Consider the following 21,985-nt stretch of genomic DNA (forward strand, 5'->3'; position numbering starts at 1 on the left):
AGACCTATAACTGTAAATAACTACCTCACATCTACACGCTTTTTCCAATGGTATTCTTGCATTTTGGCATTTCATATTTTGGTATTTTGTTAATAATTAAATATAGAAATACTCATAAACACAGTTTCTAGCTTAATTTTCTTAATATACTTTATGAGAAAACTGAAACAAGAGCAAATTAAAAAACTAAAAACACCATTTTAATTGGAGGGGGTCCTTAAAAAAACCCAACATTAGGACAGCCACAAACATACCTTGAATGGCTCTAGTCAGCGTGTCTGGATCAATATCAGTCTGACAGGAAGATACTTTTTTCAGGCAGACAGCGTCATTAGGGTTCTGGTTCTGACTGGAGTGAACAGAACTGTGTAGTTCTAGTGGACCCTTATCTTCAGGTGTGCGTGCCTTTTGAGTCTCCCAGGTGTTACTGTCCTTTTGCTGCAGAGGTGTGACAGCTTCCATCAGCGCCGTCACGTCCTCCGAGTGTCTCTGTGTGACTGTCGGGGAGGTGTTTTGACTGACAGAAACTGTGGAAGCAGTCGGTTCTTCTGGAAGACTGTCTGATTCACTCCAAACAGTGTTTATGACTTGAGAGTTTTGTCTTGTTTCGTGGTACCTGAGCAGGTTATTAGTGTGTGACCTCCAGCTAAAGCCCAGGCCGGAGCCGGTCCTCTGTCCTCTGAAAAACCTAAACTTTTGTCTCCAACATCTCCACACGAAAAGCCGCCATTTAAGATGAAGGCGTCTTCTGTCCCGTTTAGACAGATGTGACGTTCCATTGTCAAGCGATTTTTTTTGTCTCTTCAAGGATTCGGTTTTCTTCCGGTTCTTTTTCTGCATCCTGCAGAGTCTCAGCTGACACCATCTAGCTCTTTCTGATGCAGTGAATCAAACACGCTCTGTGGACCAGGTTTCCAGGCACCGGGTTCATTAAGGCTTCAGGTCGGCCTCACTTTGCAGACATGTGAGAGCAGGAGCTGCATCCTGACGGCCCAATCACAACATGAGATATCTTCATGGCTGCTAGCTCCTGTAACAAAGACACAACCTGCTTTAACATTAAACAACACGTAAAGGGAAAAAAAGAAACTGTTCAACTTTTTCCATCAAAAAGAAAAAAAATATATTTATAGTAATCTGATTACAATCTTTGTGACATTTTTGACCACTATTTCTCATTATCTTTATTAGCCATTTCCCTACAAAGACTCAACTGTATAACACAGTTATAGCAAACAAATGTGATTTTTAATTTCAGTTTAAATCGTTATCCTATTTTGAAAAACAGTATCATTATCTTCTCAGGACAAACTATTTTAATTTTTTCTTGCATTTTTTATGAGGCCCAATGAGACAATACTTCTGTGATATTCGGCTTTATAAATGTAACTGAATTGAATTTTTGGGTTCTATGTTTAGGATTTGATTGAATTTATTCAAAATCGACACTTTTTTCTATTTTTAAATTACCATGCCAAACACATGTACTCAACCGAATTCAATGACAGAATATCTGGTCATGTGAGCGCTGTGGAGTTTATTTTTGCAGCCGATGAGGTCTATGAAAACACATCAGGGTCATTGTTGCTTCAGTCTCAAGGGCAGTAAAGCCACAAAGGTCAGGGACTGAACCACTGACCTTCTGGTTTGCTGTTGATGCCACAGATGCCCTCAGAGGGTCACAAGAGGTTACACCCTCCAGGGCTTTTTATGCTGGAGCATTTCCAAGCTGCAGGTTAAATTCCACAAAACGGGGGACATCAGAGGTAGGCCCCAAAGTGAGCATCCAAAGACAAATGGTCCTTCAGCGTATCAACATGTAGGTACCACAGGGGGGCGTCAAAAAATGTTCACTTATGGTTTGACAATATGAGCAGCAGTTCTCTGTCCAGATAATCTGGAATTTACTCCATGCAGCTCATCTCTATGATGAGATTCTGCAACTAGACTAGACTCCATAGATGAGGCCTGAACTTTATCCACCAAGATGGCAACACTGCCAGAGATCCTAACAGAACATCCAGATTTTTGTCATCCACTTGCAAACAACCAGATCCATCAACATCTTCCTTTTCCTTGTCTGAACTGGTATCTGCCTCAAAGCTGTACAGCTGGATAGCTCCAATATTGCTCGCCATTTTGCTGCACCGGTAATGTTAGGTTGGGGTTGTGAGGGACTGTAAGCTAGCAGGAGACCAAGTAAACAGATAGATGATGGGAAATGAGGGAAGGCTTACTTCACTCCAACAGTCCTGCTTACAGCTCAGGGGAATTTCTGATGAACTCCTGCCACTCTGCAGAAACTATGTTCTAAATAACAACACTTAGCTTTTTTTGGAGGGGGTAATCATAATAAAAAAGACTACTGGAAACACTTTAAAAATAGATCAAAAGATGATTAGGGACTTTAAACTTTAAAAATGGTGCACTACTTGAAAAATGTCATAAACAGGTTTCCCTTCTGTATTGAATTCACCCTGAGAGCATAAGGTAAACCTGGAAGCATCTTTCAGCTGTTATTTTTGCAAAAATAAAATACAAACAACTAGTTTTCTTAATTTTGAGTGCAACATTTTGACAAAAAAAAGACAGAAAAATTTACACTTTGGGGCATTAAATAAAGAGCATTTATTGAAAATGCTTATTGTAAAACATTTATTACAATTGCACCAATTTTGAGCGCTTTTGGCAAAGAACTGTCACTGCAGCAGTTTTTAAATAACTTTAAGACAGAAAAACTTGAGATCATTTTAGCTTTTATTCTTTGTTTTTATAGCATCAAATATGACTGATGCATTGCAGTATTTATTGTAATTCATAAGATGCACCATTTAAAGCTCTATCGATGCTATGAACACCAGGAATTTTGCTCTCCCACGTGTTCACCTCATTAATATTATATTTACTGCAGGTTGTCAGAACAAACGGCTCTCTCAGCTTTTTCTCTCCACACGTGTGTCTCTCATAAGACTCGTGCTCACTTTGCTTCGGAGCTGGGCTATGACAACATGCTAACCACCACGCACACTTATCCTTACCTTTACGGAGCTGTTTGCCTCAGTGAAACGTCAAAAAAGGCCGGACTCACGTCTTATTAACCGTGCTTAAAGAATAAATAAATGCTGGACGTTTACACAAGTAAACATCATGTGGAATCGAAAGAACCAGGAGGGAATTTAATAGCAAGAAACTACAGGAGTGCATTTTCAAAGTCGCGTAATTAAAACGTCACGATCACGCCGACCAATCAGATACAACTTTCCTCCCAAACTCAAAATATGGTTTTAAATTAAAGATATTTCTAGAATTCAGGGGAAAAGCGGTCATATAACTTTAGTATGTTATAAATATACAAATAAGTTAAGCGTATTTATGGAAAATAAAACCACAATTGTAGAATAAGAGACAGAATAAAATATTCTACTGGACTTTCAGGACATTGTTCTTTTTTCAGTAAGAAAAATGCTATTTTCAGTAGGTAGATTTTGAAATTAGAATATTTGATGCCTAAATTTCTGCATCGTATAAATAAATACAATAAATTATTTGGTAAATTTAAAAGAAATTATAAAATCCAAGTTTTCTACAGCGATACAAAGACTGGGAAAAATGTACTGTAGTCATATAATTGTAATCTAACAACTTTATAGGATTAAAAATCAGAACATTTCAAAAAGAGAGTCAAAACCAGAATGTCTTTTCTATAAGTCTATTTCCTTTACAAAAGGAATTTACATTAAAAAGTCATACTTTTGAAACAAATTGAGCCCCTAAAGAGATATCAAAGCACAAAAGAAGCTTTAAAGAAGCAAAAAAAAAAATTTTTTTGACTTCAAATAGTTTTTTTTTAACTTTAATGTCCCTTTATGGGCTCCGTAGAATTGAAAGCTTTATCTAAAAACAAATAATAATGTAAGTTAAAGATGAAATGGAGTTTTCATTTGCCTCACTTCAACTTTATTCTTTTGTAAAATCATTCTTATGGTCTTTTAATTATGATTATGTTGTTGTTTTTAGCAAAAATCAAAAAGCCTGTGTTGTTTTTTTAAGATATTGTCAGCAGCGTAGCAGTGGTTCATTAGATATTTTGCTTCGGAATTAAGGACAGGACTGTTGGTGTGGAAGTTAGCTTCTATTAATTTCCCATCGATCATTTGTTTACACTAGAGACATACAGTATATATATATATATATATATATATATATATATATATATATATATATATATCTTTATTTACAGTACACCCTCACCTGCTAGCTTAAGGCCACAACTAAAAGTTTGAGTCAAGTGGAAGCTCGGACAAGGAAAATGAATTAATTCATTCGGGCAAGGAAAATGAAGATAATGAATGTACCTGTCAAGAGGATATATCATTTCAGTTTTAATCAGTTTTTATCTTAAATTATTTTATAAATGTCCTATATGGAAACACAAAAACATTATTTTTCTTGGAGGGGGCTTTCAGATTTTTTTTAACCACAATCTTGTGTTTGTTAATAAACCATGAAAAACAGGATAATGCAGAAGTCACCACTTAATAATACCACACAGATTATCTATTGCACTGAATTTTACTGAAGTGTTCCTCTGAAGAAACAGAGACTCTAAGAAGCGGCTGCATTTCTGGAAACTGAAGCAGCTGGTGGTGGACGCATGGGAGGGTGTTTTGACTTCATGTGTGACATTTTGACTTTTTTTTTCTCTACAGCCTCCCTTTTACTGAACCCATCGCTCTTAAGCATTTTTCTACTTCTTTGAGTTTCAGTTTGCTCTTAAGCCCCAATAAGACCTCTTTGCAAAATGCATTTTAACCTAAATCACTTTGATAACTATCAGCGAGTTTAAGTCAATCTGATCAGAATTGTAAGCTAATTAAATTTAAAGGTATTAATTTAATGTTTTCATTCATGTTTCTTCTATCAGTTCAGAGTCACACATTCTCATCCTGCATTATGACTTGCCTTCCAGGTTGTGTATACACAACCCCAATTTCTGTAGATATTTTTATATATGAAAGGAAAAAAAAATTACCTGATAAATCCCTTTCAGGGTATTTGCGCTGTTGGAACCAACCCAGCTGAAAAGAGATGTCTTTTCATTTAAAATTTTATTCACAACAAAAAGGCTCCTTTCAAGTTTCTGAACATGTAACAGTAGTTGTTGGGACAGAAGCATTTACTTGGTGGCGGAGCTCCTCTCTTCAGAACAGTTTAAATATGTCAGGATCATGAGTTTCTGGTGTTTGTGGTGACAGATCTGGGCAGTAGTGTGACCAATAGCGCCTGAATCTTTCTTATATGAAGCCATATTGTTGTATTAGCAGCAGTTTGAGGTTTTGTATTTCCTGCTAACATATAGAAAAAAATGTCCCTGGGATATGATAAATGTCATCATGTGATCATCTGGAACCTTTACAACATTCAATTTTCCTTGTATGAATGTGAGCATCCCTGAATTATTGGAGTTGTCTTTTAAACTCAACACTGAGAACCTGCAGGAAGTTTTTTTGTTTTGTTTTGTTTTTGTTTTCTTTGGCACAGAAGACACAATGTTTGGGATTGCCACATGATTACCGCATGATGAATTCAGTTTACAGAATGAGTCCTGGACCCATGAAGTAGTACAAAAGAAGCATGAGAAGCATCAAGTTATGGTCTTTTGGCCTGAAGCACAGAGATTTCTTGAATTTGTCTGACTTTATAGCTAATATTATGCAAATAATTGCAAACCACTAGCAGTTTGATATTGAGAAGCCTTGATTTTAAAGTTTAAGGTTCATTGGAGAACCTCTTTAATTTTCCTTTCATTGCTGGTTGTGGACCTGACATCCGTTAACTTTATTTGTGGATAAATGGTCTGGGTGTGACAGATGAGTTCAAGGTGGTCTACATCAGGGATCAGCTCTGAGCCCCTTCCTGTTTGCAATGGTGATGGACAGACTGACGGATGAGGTTAGACAGGAATCACCATGGACTATGATGTTTGCAGATGATATTGTGATTTGTAGTGAGAGCAGGAAACAGGTGGAGGTGGAGTTAGAGAGGTGGAGGTTTGCCCTGGAAAGGAGAGGAATGAAGGTTAGCCGCAGTAAGACAGAGTACATGTGTGTGAATGAGAGGAACCAGAGTGGAAGAGTGAGGTTACAGGGAGAAGAGATAGAGAAGGTGGAGGAGTTTAAGTATTTTGGGTCAACAGTACAGAGTAATGGAGAGTGTGAAAAAGAAGTGAAGAGGAGAGTGCAAGCAGGTTGGAATGGGTGGAGAAAAGTGTCAGGTGTGATGTGTGACAGAAGAGTTTCAGCACAAATGAAAGGAAAGGTGTACAAGACTGTGGTGAGACCAGCCACGTTGTTTGGACTAGAAACAGTGGGACTGAAGAAAAGACAGGAAGCAGAGCTGGAGGTAGCAGAGATGAAGATGCTGAGGTTCTCTTTGGGAGTGACCAGGATGGATAGGATCAGGAATGAATACATCAGAGGGACAGCACATGTTAGAGGTTTTGGAGATAAAGTCAGAGAGGCCAGACTGAGATGGTTTGGACATGTTCAGAGGAGAGACAGTGAATATATTGGTAGAAGGATGCTGAGTCTAGAGCTGCCAGGAAAGAGGTCTAGAGGAAGACCAAAGAGGAGGTTTATGGATGCAGTGAATGAAGACATGAAGGTGGCTGGTGTTAGAGTGGAGGATGCCGAAGACAGACTTGGATGGAGGAAACTGATTCGCTGTGGTGAAGCGAAAACCCAAAAGGAAAAGAATATTTGTTATCTGTCCCTCCAATTTTCAGACCTCAAACAGACCCTAAATATTACAAAATTAGACCATTTGATCGATAAAAATGTGAAATTTCTTAGTTTAAGCATATGTTGTCTCTGTTTGGAATCAAATATTGGCTCATGGGATATCTCAATTACATAGTATCCCAACATTATTCCGATAGTTGGGTTGTAATTTCAGTAGAGCTGTGGACATGGTTGTTTATGTCATCCACCAAGTGCAGTGACACCAGTAAAGGCAGAAAGTTCTGAGACAAAACAGCGGAGGCAAACGTAAAGTGGATGTTCCTTGTTAGTGTTGAGAAAAGGGGAATTTTACTGGAACCTGTATTTGTTTGCAGCCTGGCCTGACCTTGAGTGACTTCAGCGTATTGTGCAGATGGTCTCATACGAAACAAACATGTTGGTGGAAGCAGTCGTTGTCCTGTAAATATGCAACCCCTGGTGACAAACATCCTCTTTTTTCTGAAGAGTCATTGAGTAATCCCCAGAAACCCTGCTGACAGAGAGGCCCAGCTTTGCGGCGATGACCTCTGTGGAGCCAGACAGCTGATTATACAACGTGAAGGAAGAGACAGTCCATTCATTTATGTGACTTTTATACATGTTTAAATCTGTCCCGCTAAAATAAAGGCTGGTTTCCTATACGACGCTGTCCGTCTGATGTGATTGAACGTATAGACCTCTCATCACCGGGTTTTGTTTGCATTTTCTTTGGCCGTACTCCTGATGCAACCTACGTGTGACGCATGAGTCAGGAGGGGTCGCAGTGGTATTTAACTTGGCCCTGCTTTCAAGTTTCAAGTGCTGGATAAATACACCGCAGTCTGCAGGACATCTGCCTCTTTCTCGTTTCATCTGCTCTGAGACGTCGTTGCAGCTCACGCAGACATGAATCCTCTGGGCTTCACTTTGGTTCTGGGACTCCTCGTGGGGATGCAGGCTCAGAACAATGTGATCCGGCCTCTGTGCGACTCCCCCGACGTGGAGGAGGCTGCTCTGGTGGCTCGGGATTTCCTCAACAACCAACACAACCATGGCTACAAGTACGCACTGAACAGAATTGATGATGTCAAGATCTCGACGACAGTAAGTTAGCACATTTACTCTTACACTTATCCTGTTTGTCCTTTTATGGAGAAAAATGGTCAGAATGTCCAAATGCTCCTTCAGAAAACTATTTGTTTCTCTGCATCTGCCTCGGAAACCAATAGCTTTCTTTTGCAAGAAAATGTTTTTGATTTGACTTTTTGTTGCTTCAGCCTGATGGAAGCAGTACATATTTCCTGGACATTGAATTATTGGAGACAAACTGTCATGTGATGGACCCCACTCCTGTGGCCAACTGTTCAGTTAGGCCCAAGCTTATGACGGTGAGGCTGCAAACCATGCCCTTTTTTTTTCTCTTTAGATTCAAGGTTTGAAGATCGTAACCTGCTGTGATTCTGTATTTGTGCAGGCAATAGAAGGAGACTGTGATGTGGTGCTGAAGAAGGTAAATGGTACCCTGACAGTCACTGCGTTCAAGTGTAAAACTGAAGGTAAAAAGGCCACACAACTCAGAATCCTTTGGGTTTTGCTAACTTCTTAACCTCCTTAAATCCAGCAAGCATGTTTTCTTGAATTTTTAGAATCAAGAGAAGACTTATGTTTGGGCTGCCCCACACTGCTTCCCTTGAACCACTCTGCAGCTCTGGACTTTGTCCATGCCTCCCTGACAAAGCTCAACAACGTGACTGAAAATGTAACCTACTCCTTGGTGGATGTTGGAAGGATGAGTTCACAGGTGAAACTAAGCATTCACTGAAAACATTTTTACTAACTGCCATGCATCTGGAAATGGCTTTCACATTATTTCTTTTGATTTTTTTTTAACTCAGGTGGTGTCCGGTGGCGCTCTGTATATCGTAGAATATGTTGTCGTCGAGGCTAACTGCCTCAATGATACCTGCACGCCCCTTAATGACACCATGGCTGTAAGTAGCATTAAGAGCAATTTATAACTCTAAACCTGAAGTGTGCAATTTTTTTTGGCACTTTAGCTACAAAGGGCTCTAAAATTTGACAGAAGGGTCAGACCAGGAGTGGATGCATGGAGTCAAAAGAGAAATTAAATAACATGGAATTTATGTGTTTTTATTGAAAATGAATATATATGTTTTAAAACAGAATATTTTGGAGTTATTTCAAAAGAGTAGGTTTTGTTCCCATTTTAGAGCACTAATGGATGGATGTCTGCAAAAACTCAAACTTAGAGAAATGCTGCATTCATGTGGTGTTGAAATGATCAGAAATATGACTCACAAAGCACACATAAACATAAAAAAATTAATCTTGCATCATGAATGCCAAAAACTTTCTTCACCCAAGTAAAGGTCAATGTATTTGTAGTGCACCAACTATAGCAAGACACCAGAATAAAAGGCAAAATAAAACAATTTAAAGGATTATCATTATCATTGTTTTTTTCCAGTTTGGTGGGCCAGATTCAATAGTTTAACGGGCACCAAGAACATACTTAGCCCACCCCTGTCCCACATCCTAATCTGAATGCTTTTTCTCCATATTAGGCTCGTGGAATTTGCACTGCAAAAGGTCTTCATGCAGAACCTGCTGTCAACTGCAAGATGTTCTCCTATCTGGTAAGATATCTATTTCCTAGATTTTCTATAGATCTGAGTAGCATTGAAAAAGGCTGTCCTCCTGATCCATGCTGGATTTTAATTTGTTCCAGGTGCCCCTTGATGATTCCAACAGCACTGTAGCTGCAGAGCCCGGCCTCCCACCACTTGTCCACGTTCACTCTGGCGGTCACAAACACGGCAGGGGGCACCACAAGCTAACTGCCCTCCATGACCCTCACATGACTGGCCTTTTATCTGCAGAATCAGAGTCTGCCGAAACTGTACCCGTAGCCCCTACTGTACAAGTCAATGCTGCAGTCGCTGACCCTTCCTCGGCTCCTGCCACTTCTTCCTCCTCCGCTTCAGACGACTCAGCCAGTGCAGAGGTTCCTCTTTCCGTGGTGAAGAGAGCAGTTGAAGCACCTACAGCTCAGGCAGACCCTGTTGCTCTTGTGCCCCCATGCCCCGGGAGGATCCGATTTTTCTAGGCATTCACGCACTAAAGACTCAATGCTTGCTTCTTTCATTTACACTTGTGCTAGCATCTGATGTACAAGTATGCACTGTGGTAGGTAGATGTAATGCCAATAGACCAAAATGAGCTATCGGGTTGGAAATTGAAATATGCATTATTGGAAGAAAAAAAATGGTTAAAGATTTGCATGTATTTTGAAGACTAATCTGGTGTTCTTGATCATTTAATGCAGTTTAGTCAGATTTAGTGCAAAATGATTGAAAAAGGTACTGTGATTTCTCTGTGAAAAAGAAGTTCTGATTTAGTGTTAAAATTTGCACGATTGTAATTCCCACAATGTTTATGCATACTGAAAAATCATAAGGGTTTAACGTTTCCGTTTTTCGAAACAAACCTGTGTTTCCGCCCCCCCAAGGTCGGTCATTCTGAAAACAGAATTCCCTTCTGATAAAACTGAATGTCAATAAAAGCCTTTGAAATCCCCAGTCTACTGAAGTGTGCTTGTTTTAAGGCAAAGGTCACACCTCATATCAGTTTTTGCCAACTTTTCCATTTAAAGAAAATAAACTCATGGAACAACATTATAAAGCAGTTTCATAGCAAGAGTTTTAGCCTTGATCTAATTTCCAAGACTGAAGTACAACTTTCAAAAGCTTACATCTATAGATAAAGTGTGGTTTAGATTTTACAAAAAAAAAATTTCCTCTTAAAGTCTATAATGTATGAGAATTAGTGTGCACAACTGATTCATGTTTGCTCTTCCAAATTATGGCCTTTCGAACCCACTGACATTATCCATGTAATGAGATGTGGCTCAATGTTCAAGGGCTCAGTGCTTTGGCTTTAAATAGTCCAGGCAGGACATTTTAATCCTATAGGTGGTAAACTGATCGAATATGCACTGGATCCCCAAAAGAACAAGTAAATTCAAGTTAGTGTTTACACAAAAGGTCAATGTTCAACAAGTATCAATTCCCTGTGAAGCAACATAGGTTTGCAGTGGCAAAGTTCAAGTTTAAGCGGATGTTTAAAGACAAATACCAGATGTTGACCTCTAAAACAGACAATGCAAGGGAAGAAAAAAAAATGAAGTAGTCTTACACAAGCTTGCAGAGTTTGTAACTTTTATTCAAAATAAAGGCAGCTCATCTCGTCTTTTCCTGTTCGGCATGGGGAGGCTTGTTCATTCCTTAAAAAAGAAAAAAGTCATAAGAAAAAAACTTCCCTCCACATGATCAATGCAGTACATTTTGAATATCTATATACACACAAAAAAGAGATTAGTCATACCAGTTGTTGGGTGTTCAGCTGCAGGGCCAAATTGAAACAAGTTTCCTGGAAGGTGTGGTGGAAACATCTGGCTAGAGCCTGGGAGTCTTAAGGATTTCCACAGATCATCAGGTTTTAAGAAAGGCACACTAGGGGACTGCTCAGGAGAAGAGTGTTCTTGAAGAGGATCCTCAGTTGCAGAAAAAGACAACTCAAAGCCTGGCTCATCAAGCCTTGGCATCAAGTTGACATTCCCAATTAAAGGATCAGGTATTCCTTCAAACTCCTGGATGCTTTCATGCAAAGGCTCCTGATTCAGAGTAGCACCGTCAAGGTTTCCTTCAGCACCAAGCTTTTCACCAAAATCAGTTTCTCTGTAAGATACTGGTTCATTTAAACCGCTAGGTTTCCTACCTGGTGGGCCATGCTGGAGCAAGACAAAACTCTGCGGCTGAGAGTTCAGAGTCTGTTCATGCTTCGTGAAGTTTTTTGAAAATATTTCAAAAAGCTTTGCTTGTGAATAGTTCATTTGTACAGAACTATTTTGGTTGGGCACAGGTGCATCCTGGGGCATATAGTGGGGAGAGAAAAACCGCTCTATTTCACGTTGGGAGTCATGTAAATAATGCTTTTGCTCAGTAGTCCTTTTGTTTAATGACTGGAGTTCTTTTGCTGTAAGTAAAGATGGATGGATATAAGGCATGAAACCAGGACTTGAGGGATCACTTCCAACTGAGTATTGACTTTGTTTCTGCTTTGGAAGGCTAACCTGATGAGGCGGATATTGCATTACTGGTTTGTCCACTGACCAAAATCCAGAGGGATCATTGTATTGCCCAACAGAAGGACTTTGCAAGTTTAGCCCACCCATATTTTGGGACAGGTATGTCCAGAAGGGGTGCATAGACTCTCCAAGAAGAGGATCAAATGGCAATTCATTTTTAGCCTTGCTGGGACCACTTCCAGGTTGTGCAGTAGGATTGCCATCTGGTGGATGGAGTTGTGATTGTTTTACGTCCGTTTTTGGAAGGGACTGAGGCACAGCTTGAGCAAAGTTGCTGGACGGCATATTTTGGGACGTTGCTCCTTCAGTAACCTTTTCGGAGACGGGGGCAGCTTCCAAACCGTTATTAAACTCTGTAAATGCCATTAAGGACATGAGTGGCAGACCTGGATAGAACCAAGGTGCATCCTTGTCAAGACCAGTAGGAGCAATATGCAGATGCTGGTGAAAAGCGATCTGTGGACAGCAGTTTGAATATCCATACGGACAAAACTGAGAGCAGTATGCAGGTTGCAGAAATTGACCACTTAGCTGGGGATCTTGTGGAGGAACAGCAATAGTCTGTCCTGAAGAGATTGGCCGTTTTTGGTCACCCAATGACATGATCACCTGTTGTTGAACATTAGTAGTTGGAGAAAGTGTAGCATGCTGGGACTGCATGGGATAAAAAAGGTTATAAGGATAAAACATTGGGCCCTGCACAGGTTTTGCACCTGGCAATGGTTTCTCCACAAGAGCTCCACCACTTGTTCCATAGACTGGCATCTTTAAAGGTTGGCACGGTCCAAGTACTTGTCCTTGACCGACTTCAGTTACAGAGCCTGGAGCCCCAACTGGCATGTTTAGTTGTTGACTTGCATCTACCAATTGAGAGTACAGGCACATCTGCTGGTTTTCTAAGTCAGGGGCTCCAGGCTGTGGTTTTTGAGGAGCTGAGGGTTTTGAAGGAGGCTGAACTGCTGGCTTGGGTGGAAGCCTTGGTGGTTGTTGAGCCTGAGAGGGCTTAGGAGGTGGGGCCTGAGGAACAGCAGTTGGGATTGTTTTTTGTTGATTATACACATAGTAAGGGTAGTAGAGATGATTAAATTGACCGTGAGGAGTTTGAGGGTAAGAAGTTCCAGAGGGTTTTGAGGCTGGCTTCTGTTGACTGTACAGGTTGTAAGGGGTAAATGGGGGATACATTTGGCCATAAGGTATCCCAGGCTTTGTCTGGTTGTATGGATAAAACATTTGATACATGTGCCCAGCAGGTATTTGAGACTGTAAAGGTTTTGACATATCAGATGGCTTGGAAGTTGGATCTTGTTTACCATACATGTTAAAGTACTGGTACATTTGGCCAAGGGATGGGTCAGGTTTTGATTGATTGTACAAATGAAAGGGGTAAAACGGAGGTGCTCCAGGCTGTGATGGCTGAGAGACAGGTTTTACACCTGGCTTCTGTTGAGGATAGTAGTAGTAAAAAGGCTGGTACTCTGCCTGTGGTTTCACATGTGTTCCAGGATATGTTGGCCATGGCTTCTTTGGCACTTTTTTAGGATCCATTGGTTGTAAATGGGGAACATGAAATGATGGATGGTGAGGATGGTAAAGAAATGGGTGAGACGGCTTTGGTTGAAACTTCTGCTGGCTTGAAGGTGGTCTGGTTGGTTTTTGTGGATAAACTGGTGGAAGTCCAATATGGGCTTGATGCAATTGATCTTTGTTTGGTGGTTTGGTAACAGATTGCCTCCTTGTGGGCATAACATTCAGATTTGACTGAGGATAAAAGGGAAGAGGATGGGGACTTTTTGTAGCTTGAATGACTGGTGGAAGTGTAGGAGCTTGTGGCTGTACTCCAGGTGGGGACTCTGGACTTGTTAGGTGAGGGTAAAGGAAACTTTGATAAAAATTATAATATGGAAAATGGGGATAAGGCATCTCCTTCGGTTTCTGATTGGGCATGTTCAGATTTTGTGCATCTTGAGAAAAACCTGGAATCTGTTGTATGACTTGATCAGGAGGAGCAGCAGGTCGCTGTAAAGGATCCGTGGCTGGGCTTCTTGTGGGCCCTGGTTGAGCCATATACAGTGATGGACACGAAATAGTGCTTTCCTGATCTGTAGCCAGTTCAAGTTTGTACAGTCCATCCTGTAGGGAAATTAAAAAATGCATCAAAAATATTCAATTTCAAATCATGGAGGTCCATCTAAACCATACCTTCAGAACAATGCACGGGGCATAGCGAATGGAAATGACCACGCCATCTGGATGCTCGACAATGCTAAACATGCATCTTTTTGTTGCCTGAAGTAGAGGCTCCCATTCTCCGTTCACTAACAGAATAAAAACCAAGGTGAGTTCTAAAATGTCTCAAAGTTTACATTTTACTGTACATACTTAATTGGGCCAATAACTTACCATTTACTCGGATTTTAGAAGCAGAGCTTGTCCCCTCTGTCGTCACAACCATGCCCCCACTGTGACATGTGACCATCGGAGGGTTCATTGACATGTGTTGCATCAAGGGACAGGACATCCTCACTTGAAGTCCACACCAGCGAAGTGGGAGAACATAACTGTCCTCCTGCAACCATAAATGCAAAGATGACCAACCACGTAAAGGTAGGCCTTCATTTTCAGAACAAGACCCCCACCTCAATGGAGACAAAGCAGCCATTGTAAGGCGCAACCAAGACCAAATCTCTCCGCGTTGACCTGAAGGTGTAACCACAGCTCGATGGCAACTTTGACAGTGACAAGGGAGACAAGCCACTTCCTGAGGAATATTGAGAGTATCAGAAAAAAAAAGAAACACTGAAGAGAATTTCATGCACTAAAGTGTATCAAGAGTGTGCACTCACCACGGTCCACAAAGAGGAGAGTTGCAGGGGTTGAGGTGGCACCTTGCACAAGAAGCTTCATGGAGTCTCCTGTGCACTCAACTTTTGGTTCCATTCTAAGAAGTCGCTCTATTCCCAGTGGTTCCTGCTGCATTCCTTCTCCCAATTGCTTTATCTGCCACCATCCTTAATACAACAAGTGGAATATTATAAACAAAAGTTTTTATGTTGCAAAGTTATTCCACAGCAAGCATTAACACTTGAATTTTTAATATTCAGTTCAACATACCCATATCAGCTTGGTAATCGGCATCATCTTCTAGTACATCCATTGTGGAATTAGTTTCACTGAGCTTGGCATCAAGCTGGGATTTCAGTCCAATCAGTAGTCTTCCATGTTGCTGACGACTTTTTTCAGCTTCACTTTGAGTCTGTGTTGACTTCTCATTCGATTCATCTAGTGCCTTTAACCTTGTCAAACTCGTACAATGGCAAAGTGATGTTACAAACGCTAAAAGCCCTAAACACAGTAAAATTATACTGCCCCCACTATCTCGACACGCCATTAGAGCAAAGAAAAAAGCACTGCACTCAGGCAAACAGCCTCAGCAGTGTCCCATAAAAGGTCAGACCTGTTTCTAGTGGGTATGTTTGAGCCTAAGTGAGCTGACTCCACTTCCAATTAAAGCTAATCAAACACCTGATGGCAGCAGGTGTTGCCAATTGTTGATGACATTTTGACAAAAATGCCAAGTCTGTCTTTAACACATTTTGCATTTGTTTGCTAAATAAAGTTTCTCTTACATAAAAAACTGTGGATTTAGGATTTTGCCAATTCATTTAGGAGTTTAAAAGAGCTTTAGGGAGAACAATTCACCATTAAAACCACATTTCACCTTCATGCAGACTAAATATAAAGAACTGTCCAATAGGCTTGCTATTATAGGTAGATATTACAGTTTCCACAAGCACATGAAGTATATTGTGTTACAAATAATCTAAATAGACATTTATAGGGTGAGGTGACACATTAGTTGTTTATAGTTTTGATTTTCACTTATGCATATTTACCACTTACTTCTAAAGCCATCATTTTGTGCCCTGTAGCTTTGTTCAGTTTATTTCTCATTTAAAATATAGTGTAATTTGAATTCTTGAGAAGTAGCATGCCCTTTATAAGTTATTCTGTTTCAACTTAAGTCCATCCATAGTGGGGCATTTTCATGTCTAGGGCATTACAGGAAGTCAGTCCTATTACACAAAACCTAAAAGCTATTCTCAAGAATATGAATTTAGATTTCCCCTACATGATCTATTCAACACTGATTTTTTTTTTGTTTTAAGATTAATAAAATAAAGAGACACCTGATTCATTTCTGGTTGGAACATTATTTTTTTATTTCATCTGTCAGTAAACAAGACATCAATTCATGGCATTTTCAAACATTTTTGTGGCATTAGCTTTCAACTCAAAACAAAATACTGCAGGTGTTTTTTGTTTATTTCTGTACATTTCCCACAAAATCTGGAGATAACCAATGCCAAAGTATCCTTCATGAGAGTGCCATTAAAAGCAATTTCTTTCAAAAAAAAAAAAGAAGAAAATTCTAACTTGGAGTAGCAACAAAATTAGATATTGATTTTATGGCACAGAATACAGGTATTCTCAAAATTTCACAAGACAGCTTACAAATGTTCTAATTCCAACCAACACCATTTTCAATACGTTTAGTGAACACAGCAACGGGTTTTTTTTTTTCATTTTAAATTTACTTTTCAGTACCATACTATGACAATATGTGAATACACTTTAAATGACTAAAGCACAAGGCAAAAAAAAAAATCCCCAAGGTGGTGGTGGAACCCAGCAGCCTTGGTTTACAGTCAAAAATGCATTCATACTGTAGTAAGATGACAATGTTGTTTGATTAATAGTTGAACAGGAAGTCAGCAACAAATCAGTTAGTAGTGTATGGTTTTAGTCTAAAGAAGCAGTTTTACAGTCATCTGAAGTTGTGCAAGTAATTTACAGTCAATAGGTGTTGCCTAGAACCATCTTTTGGGATCAACTGGAGTGATGTCTTGTACTGCAAACTGATCCAAATGAGAGGGTGGAGGGCCGTGGAGAGGAGAGGACCTCACAAATGTGATTTACAGCAAAAAATTTACAAATGGACAACACCGACACCTCTCAGCTGTCAGGGGGAATGTCCACAGAGAGATGTGACGTATGACAATCTCAATAAGGCCGACGCAACAGCCCGACACCACGCCAATCACCTTTAAGACCACATTCAGGTACAACAGTAAAAAAAATAAAATAAAATAAAATCACCTCCCATGTGGTTTTCTATGGAGGTTCAGAGGATGGGAGGCAGATGAGAAGATGGTTTTGGTTGGAACGCTGGATCGGTTGGGGAGCTGAGCTGGAGTCGATGCGCTAACGGATATGCATGCATGTAACTTCTGAATGCCCACATGCCATTTAGGAAAGAACAGAGATGGGGAGGAAATACAGTTCTCTCGAGTGATTCCCAGCTGTCACCATGACGTTTGCCCCTCTTCATAATAAACACGACAGTTATTGAAGCTGTGGAAGTCCAAATTTTGCTTACATCTTTTTATTATAATTTTGCATTTTTAACAAGACATTTTGGTTAAACATATGAAAGAACATGCTATAACTGTAGTGCCAAAAAAATTAAACAAACTGGGAGGGAAAACAATGTAGTGAGAGTTAAGTGAACTACAAGCTGTATATAAAAATAGACTGGGTAGAAAGGAACAATGTATGCCACCTAATCATTAAAGTAGTGTCAACACAATATGATGAAAGGTAAGTGAGCTTCTAAGTAGAGGAGGTGGCGATGCTGCTTAATATCCAGACTTCCTCAGGTAATCAGCCATTACATGTGCCTTCTTGTTTAAAGTTCCACCATGGACCGCCTCCTTTCCCATCACTAAAACCATTACTGGAGCACACAGGAGAAAGAAAAAAAAAAGAAACAAAAAAAAATGAACAAAATTCAAAAGTCTCCCCCTTTCAGGATGAAGGGGGGGAACAAAGGTGACACAGTATCTTACCACTCTTCATTGCTATTAAAAAGTTTCCAAGACATTTGACTGCTTGAAGGAGAAATCTTAACAGCAATCTTTCTTTTTTTGTCCCTCAGTTTGACCTAAGTAAGCTTGAAAAGCATTAAAACCCTGAATCCCTCAAGTATTTTGCCATTGAGTAAGCCTTCTTATTCAAGCCGCCTCCATGGACCCCTTCTTTGCCCATTACAAGAACCAAAACTGAAAGAGAAGAAATAGAAAAAAAGGGGACAGTTAAGAAAAAGAAGATAAAGAAATTTTAAAAATAAAAAGGATCATTGTAACAGTTTTCCCACCATGCAGGGCAAAAGGTCAGCAGAATTTTGCAGCATCCACACATTTCCTGTGATTTTCAATCAGTCAAAGCTACATGACTGATGAGCCTGTTGGTACATGTTCCATGTGTGATTCTCATTAGAGTAAATGTGCAGAACAAATTTGAGCAGTACAAGCATAAACGCCACCATTAAGGCTGGGCAATAAATCGATTAATTCACACATTTTGTGTTATAATTTATTTGTTTATGATGCCACATTGTTCTATAAGCCTTTATACAATTTGTATTTAGTTGTACTTTGAGTTCAACTTTCAAAAGAGGTGTTAAAATAATAGTTTTTACTTGTAATTTTTGTTAAAAAGAAAAAATATAGATATTTTTAGGCTGCATCGCCCAGCCCTATTCACCATCTTTAATTTTTCTGATCATTTAAAAAATGTGCATCAAGATTTCGTTTCCTCATTAAATATGAACAATGTTCATCTTTCAAAACCACAAGGAATCCAATTAAAAGGCTGGAAGCATTTAAGTTTTCGTGAAATATTCAAGACCAACTGAAAGACTTGATACAAGCGTCCTGACAAGAGAGGAAAAAAGTGGATGCTGGAAAGCTGAGGGAAAAACCAGGTGGGAAAAAATAGGAAGTTTTTCCAGTGATTCTCAGGTAAGGTTGCAGGGGTTGACTTGGGTAGATGACAGCAACATTTGAGACACTGTTGCAAACAGTTTGATGATTCCAGAAAGATGAAGATGTGGAGGTAAACAAGAAGAAGTGGAACGGAGGAGGGGAAAAAAAAGAAAACCTGAGCTGAAAAAGGAAGAACCAAAATGTATTTATTTTTTCCAGTTCTAAAACTGTTCAGGGGTTTGTAAAAGTCACTCATCCAAATTACCTGTCCAATAAACTTCTCGGAGCGGAAGATTTGGTTTCTTAAATGCAATTTGTTTACTAAAATAACACAATTTAACAGATCACTAGAATATGTTTTATCGATCTCCTAAATATTAAAATGGCATAAAGTAAAAGCATATGCTTTCAGCTCAGGCTCCAGACTATCAACTTGTTCTTTTTTTTTGTTTTGGAAAACCTGATTTAAAAAGAATAAAAGATCAGTAATAAAAAAAAATGCAGCTTCAGCTCAGCCTGAAAAAGACAAAAAATTCCATTAAACAAACTGTAATCATATTGTGAAGAAAAAGCTGTCATCACTACACCAATTATTTGAACTATTATGAATATTTTATTTGTAAAAAATGATAATCCTAAAAGTTATAGCTCATGAATGACCAAATTGTCTAAAAATGTTAGGCTACTTTGATACTAAGATAGTAAAAATCAATTTTTGCTTAAATTATGTAATGCCGGAAAAATTTTATCATACAGGAGAGATAAGTCTGGAGCCCTTAGCATAAAAAACAAATATGCATATTATTGAGGCCTTTATTTGGAAACTTGCAACAGAAAATCTGACAAATTCTCCCTTCATACAGCCAAAACATCAAAAACACAGAATGGGAAGAGCATGTTGATGAATGGAGGAAACTGTGATGGTGGATTTACCTTTTCCTGCTCTCCCAACAGAGATATTGTATGTGGGCTCTCCTCCTTGGCTCTTTGTCCGGATATCCATCGTCCAGTCGCCCTCATCATGGAGACTGTCTCTCAGCACCGAACACTTCTTTGAGCCCAGAGTCAGGCCGCTGGTGTAAAAGGTCTCTCTGTCTTTGCCCACAAGGACATCAATTTCTTGAGACTATTAAAAAAAAAAAAAAGAATCAAAACACACACACATTTATCTTTTATTTATTTATTATTATTATTTTGCATTAGTTCAACTTATTCCTCTCGCTCCAGTAGCAACCAATGACTAAATTCTCTTAAATTGATTAAAATCTCACTTTTTATTATCCCATCTAAAAAAAAAGAAAAATATAAATATACACTGACAGAAAAAACATTTTGTCTGACTAGAATGATCAAATCATAACTTTTTTTTTTTAATGGCATAAGCTCTGTCTATATAAATAAAGTTTTGCTATTTGAACAGTTTATATTTTTAAAAAATGACTAAATTATGGCCATTTAAAAGCATTTAGAAATATTTTAATGTTCCCTAAATAAAAAAGGGGGGTATAAAAATGTATTAAACAAAATAAAGTTAGCACATTGGCTTTGTGAATAAGTGCTAGCCTGCAGATCTTAGTCCAAATCCCCTGCAGCAGTTCTCGCCCCTTATCCATAACCGGGCAGTCATGAAGGCCAGGAACGGAAGTAACGTGACGTAAGCGTCTCGCTGCAGCCCCTAATGCCACCCTCACAAATGAATTAAAATAAACCTATAGCTTATTCCAACAAATATATATTTTTATGACCGGTATTTTGTGGTTGCTTAGGCTGGTTTTGTCGTCCAGCCTGAGCGCACAGACGCCGGACTAGGTCTTTTAAACCACAGGTCGCCGGTAAAGCAGCTTAGCTGTGAGGCACACAAAAGCATGCACGCTCCTTGCCAACCAGCTAGCCGCTTTTAAATTAGCATTAACAATTAGCGGCGTTTGATTTATTTTATAGATTTTACTGAATAAAACATAAAAATACAATTACATGTGTTTTATCTACGTCACAGAGGTTTAATCATCCAACGTTTTTTTCCTTATTCTTCCTCGCAATTAGCAGACACACAGGCCATCCGACATGCTAGCTAGCTTGCTGGGCTAATTCGGGAGCGTTAGTCCGCGAGGTAACAGTTTTGTCGCCGTTTAGTCTGGGGATGAATATTCGAGAAAGACAGCGTTTAGCAGCCATATACCCGCATCCTCGATATCCCACCACCCCTCCTTACCGTGATGTTGTTGAAAGTCCCACCAGGATGAGCTGCCCAAACATATTTGGCGTCCGTATACCCAACAATGGCGCTATCCTGACAGCTGCCATCGGCCATCAGGTTTTCCACGTAGCTTTGCCAAGACATGCTCAGTGAATTAATGCTACACTTAAAAATAAACTGCACTTCCTAAGGCAAGCTTGCCAAAGAGACGGACAAGAGGAGGCAGGAAGAACCGCGGCGCGATTTCAGTCTCCAACTCACACTTCAACGCTGACCACCGCGAAGGCTGGGGCAGTGAGGCGGCGGCTGGGTGTAGTCCGTATCAGATCACTCCGCACAATGAGCTGCTGGCGCTTTTATGGCTGCATGCGGCGGAATAAAAGACGGATTTATCAGCTGAGCCGGGCAGGAATACCGCGTTCCACTCAGGCTAGTGGGGACGCCCTGATTTAATGTTTCAGCATTTTATTCCATTTCCATTGTCTTTCGAATATTGTATAATAAGGACGTGCCCAGATTGCAAAAGTGTCGACATAATCATTGCCCTTTAAAAAATAATAAAATAAAAATAATTAAAAACAAGAAAACCAGATTTTGTTTGCAGCAAATTCAGCCATAATTAAATAAATTAAATTTAAAACAATTAGTTTTTAAACTAAGAATTTTTTTTATTTAATTTAAAAAAAAATCCCAATTGACAAAAAGTTAAATCTGCATAAAATGATTTAAAAAAATATAAAGTCAGAATGATGGAATTTAACAAAATGAAAATTCTTTCTATTCCGATTTAAGAATGAACAAACAGAACACTAAAAACAAGTAGCTACAGTATTTTACGTACACTAAGTCACTTTGGTGCATAAGTTGCAACAGACAAAATCTGCATAGCAAGAATTAAAAAAAAAAAAAAGTTGCACTTTTGGGAAAGTTAAATGCGAGTTAAAGAATGGATATCTTGAAAGGCAAATCATAATAATGGAATAGATAACAATAGGCTAATGGAGATGCACTGATTTCATGTTTTCATATTTATTTCTAT

The 21,985-nt window shown here is 39.2% G+C and overlaps 4 protein-coding genes across 7 annotated transcripts in view; 1 reads left to right on the forward strand and 3 right to left on the reverse strand.

The window, feature by feature from the left end:
- LOC112147700 (sentrin-specific protease 5) overlaps nucleotides 1–3,226 on the reverse strand; it is a 10,330-nt gene extending 7,104 nt beyond the window's left edge. The window contains exons 1-3 of one of the 3 annotated variants that reach the window (XM_036216250.1): nucleotides 3,039–3,226; nucleotides 1,640–1,729; nucleotides 255–1,030 (exon numbers count right to left, since the gene is read on the reverse strand). In XM_036216250.1, coding sequence (XP_036072143.1) covers nucleotides 255–840 — 586 coding nt within the window. In that variant the 5' untranslated portion in view covers nucleotides 841–1,030; nucleotides 1,640–1,729; nucleotides 3,039–3,226. Of the gene's footprint in view, nucleotides 1–254; nucleotides 1,049–1,639; nucleotides 1,730–3,038 lie in introns of all 3 variants that reach the window. The other 2 variants (XM_024274255.2, XM_024274256.2) reach the window with 2 other exon arrangements.
- Nucleotides 3,227–7,579: 4,353 nt separating this feature from the next.
- LOC112147674 (alpha-2-HS-glycoprotein) lies at nucleotides 7,580–10,357 on the forward strand (the record flags this gene model as incomplete). The annotated part of the gene is given in 7 exon segments (XM_024274216.1): nucleotides 7,580–7,862; nucleotides 8,036–8,146; nucleotides 8,233–8,314; nucleotides 8,405–8,559; nucleotides 8,654–8,749; nucleotides 9,344–9,415; nucleotides 9,508–10,357. Coding segments are annotated over 7 exon segments (1,092 nt in total). The 3' UTR covers nucleotides 9,886–10,357.
- A 617-nt stretch (nucleotides 10,358–10,974) lies between these two features.
- LOC112147755 lies at nucleotides 10,975–15,406 on the reverse strand. Its single transcript, XM_024274337.2, has 7 exons — nucleotides 15,037–15,406; nucleotides 14,769–14,933; nucleotides 14,562–14,683; nucleotides 14,326–14,491; nucleotides 14,125–14,240; nucleotides 11,163–14,055; nucleotides 10,975–11,061 (listed from the first exon to the last, which is right to left on the reverse strand). The coding sequence occupies exons 1-7, from the start codon at nucleotides 15,311–15,313 to the stop codon at nucleotides 11,018–11,020; spliced, it is 3,783 nt and encodes a 1,260-aa protein (XP_024130105.1). The 5' UTR covers nucleotides 15,314–15,406; the 3' UTR covers nucleotides 10,975–11,017.
- Nucleotides 15,407–16,116: 710 nt separating this feature from the next.
- On the reverse strand, nucleotides 16,117–21,474 carry pfn2l (profilin 2 like). 2 transcript variants are annotated; one of them, XM_024273758.2, is made up of 3 exons: nucleotides 20,962–21,474; nucleotides 19,683–19,875; nucleotides 16,117–18,044 (listed from the first exon to the last, which is right to left on the reverse strand). In XM_024273758.2, the coding sequence occupies exons 1-3, from the start codon at nucleotides 21,088–21,090 to the stop codon at nucleotides 17,947–17,949; spliced, it is 420 nt and encodes a 139-aa protein (XP_024129526.1). In that variant the 5' UTR covers nucleotides 21,091–21,474; the 3' UTR covers nucleotides 16,117–17,946. The 2 variants fall into 2 exon arrangements, with proteins under 2 accessions (XP_024129526.1, XP_024129524.1); XM_024273756.2 differs by having other exon boundaries at nucleotides 16,117–17,719; nucleotides 20,962–21,422.
- Nucleotides 21,475–21,985: the final 511 nt, after the last annotated feature.

Source organism: Oryzias melastigma, linkage group LG17, assembly GCF_002922805.2.
Source record: "Oryzias melastigma strain HK-1 linkage group LG17, ASM292280v2, whole genome shotgun sequence".
NCBI lineage: Eukaryota > Metazoa > Chordata > Actinopteri > Beloniformes > Adrianichthyidae > Oryzias > Oryzias melastigma.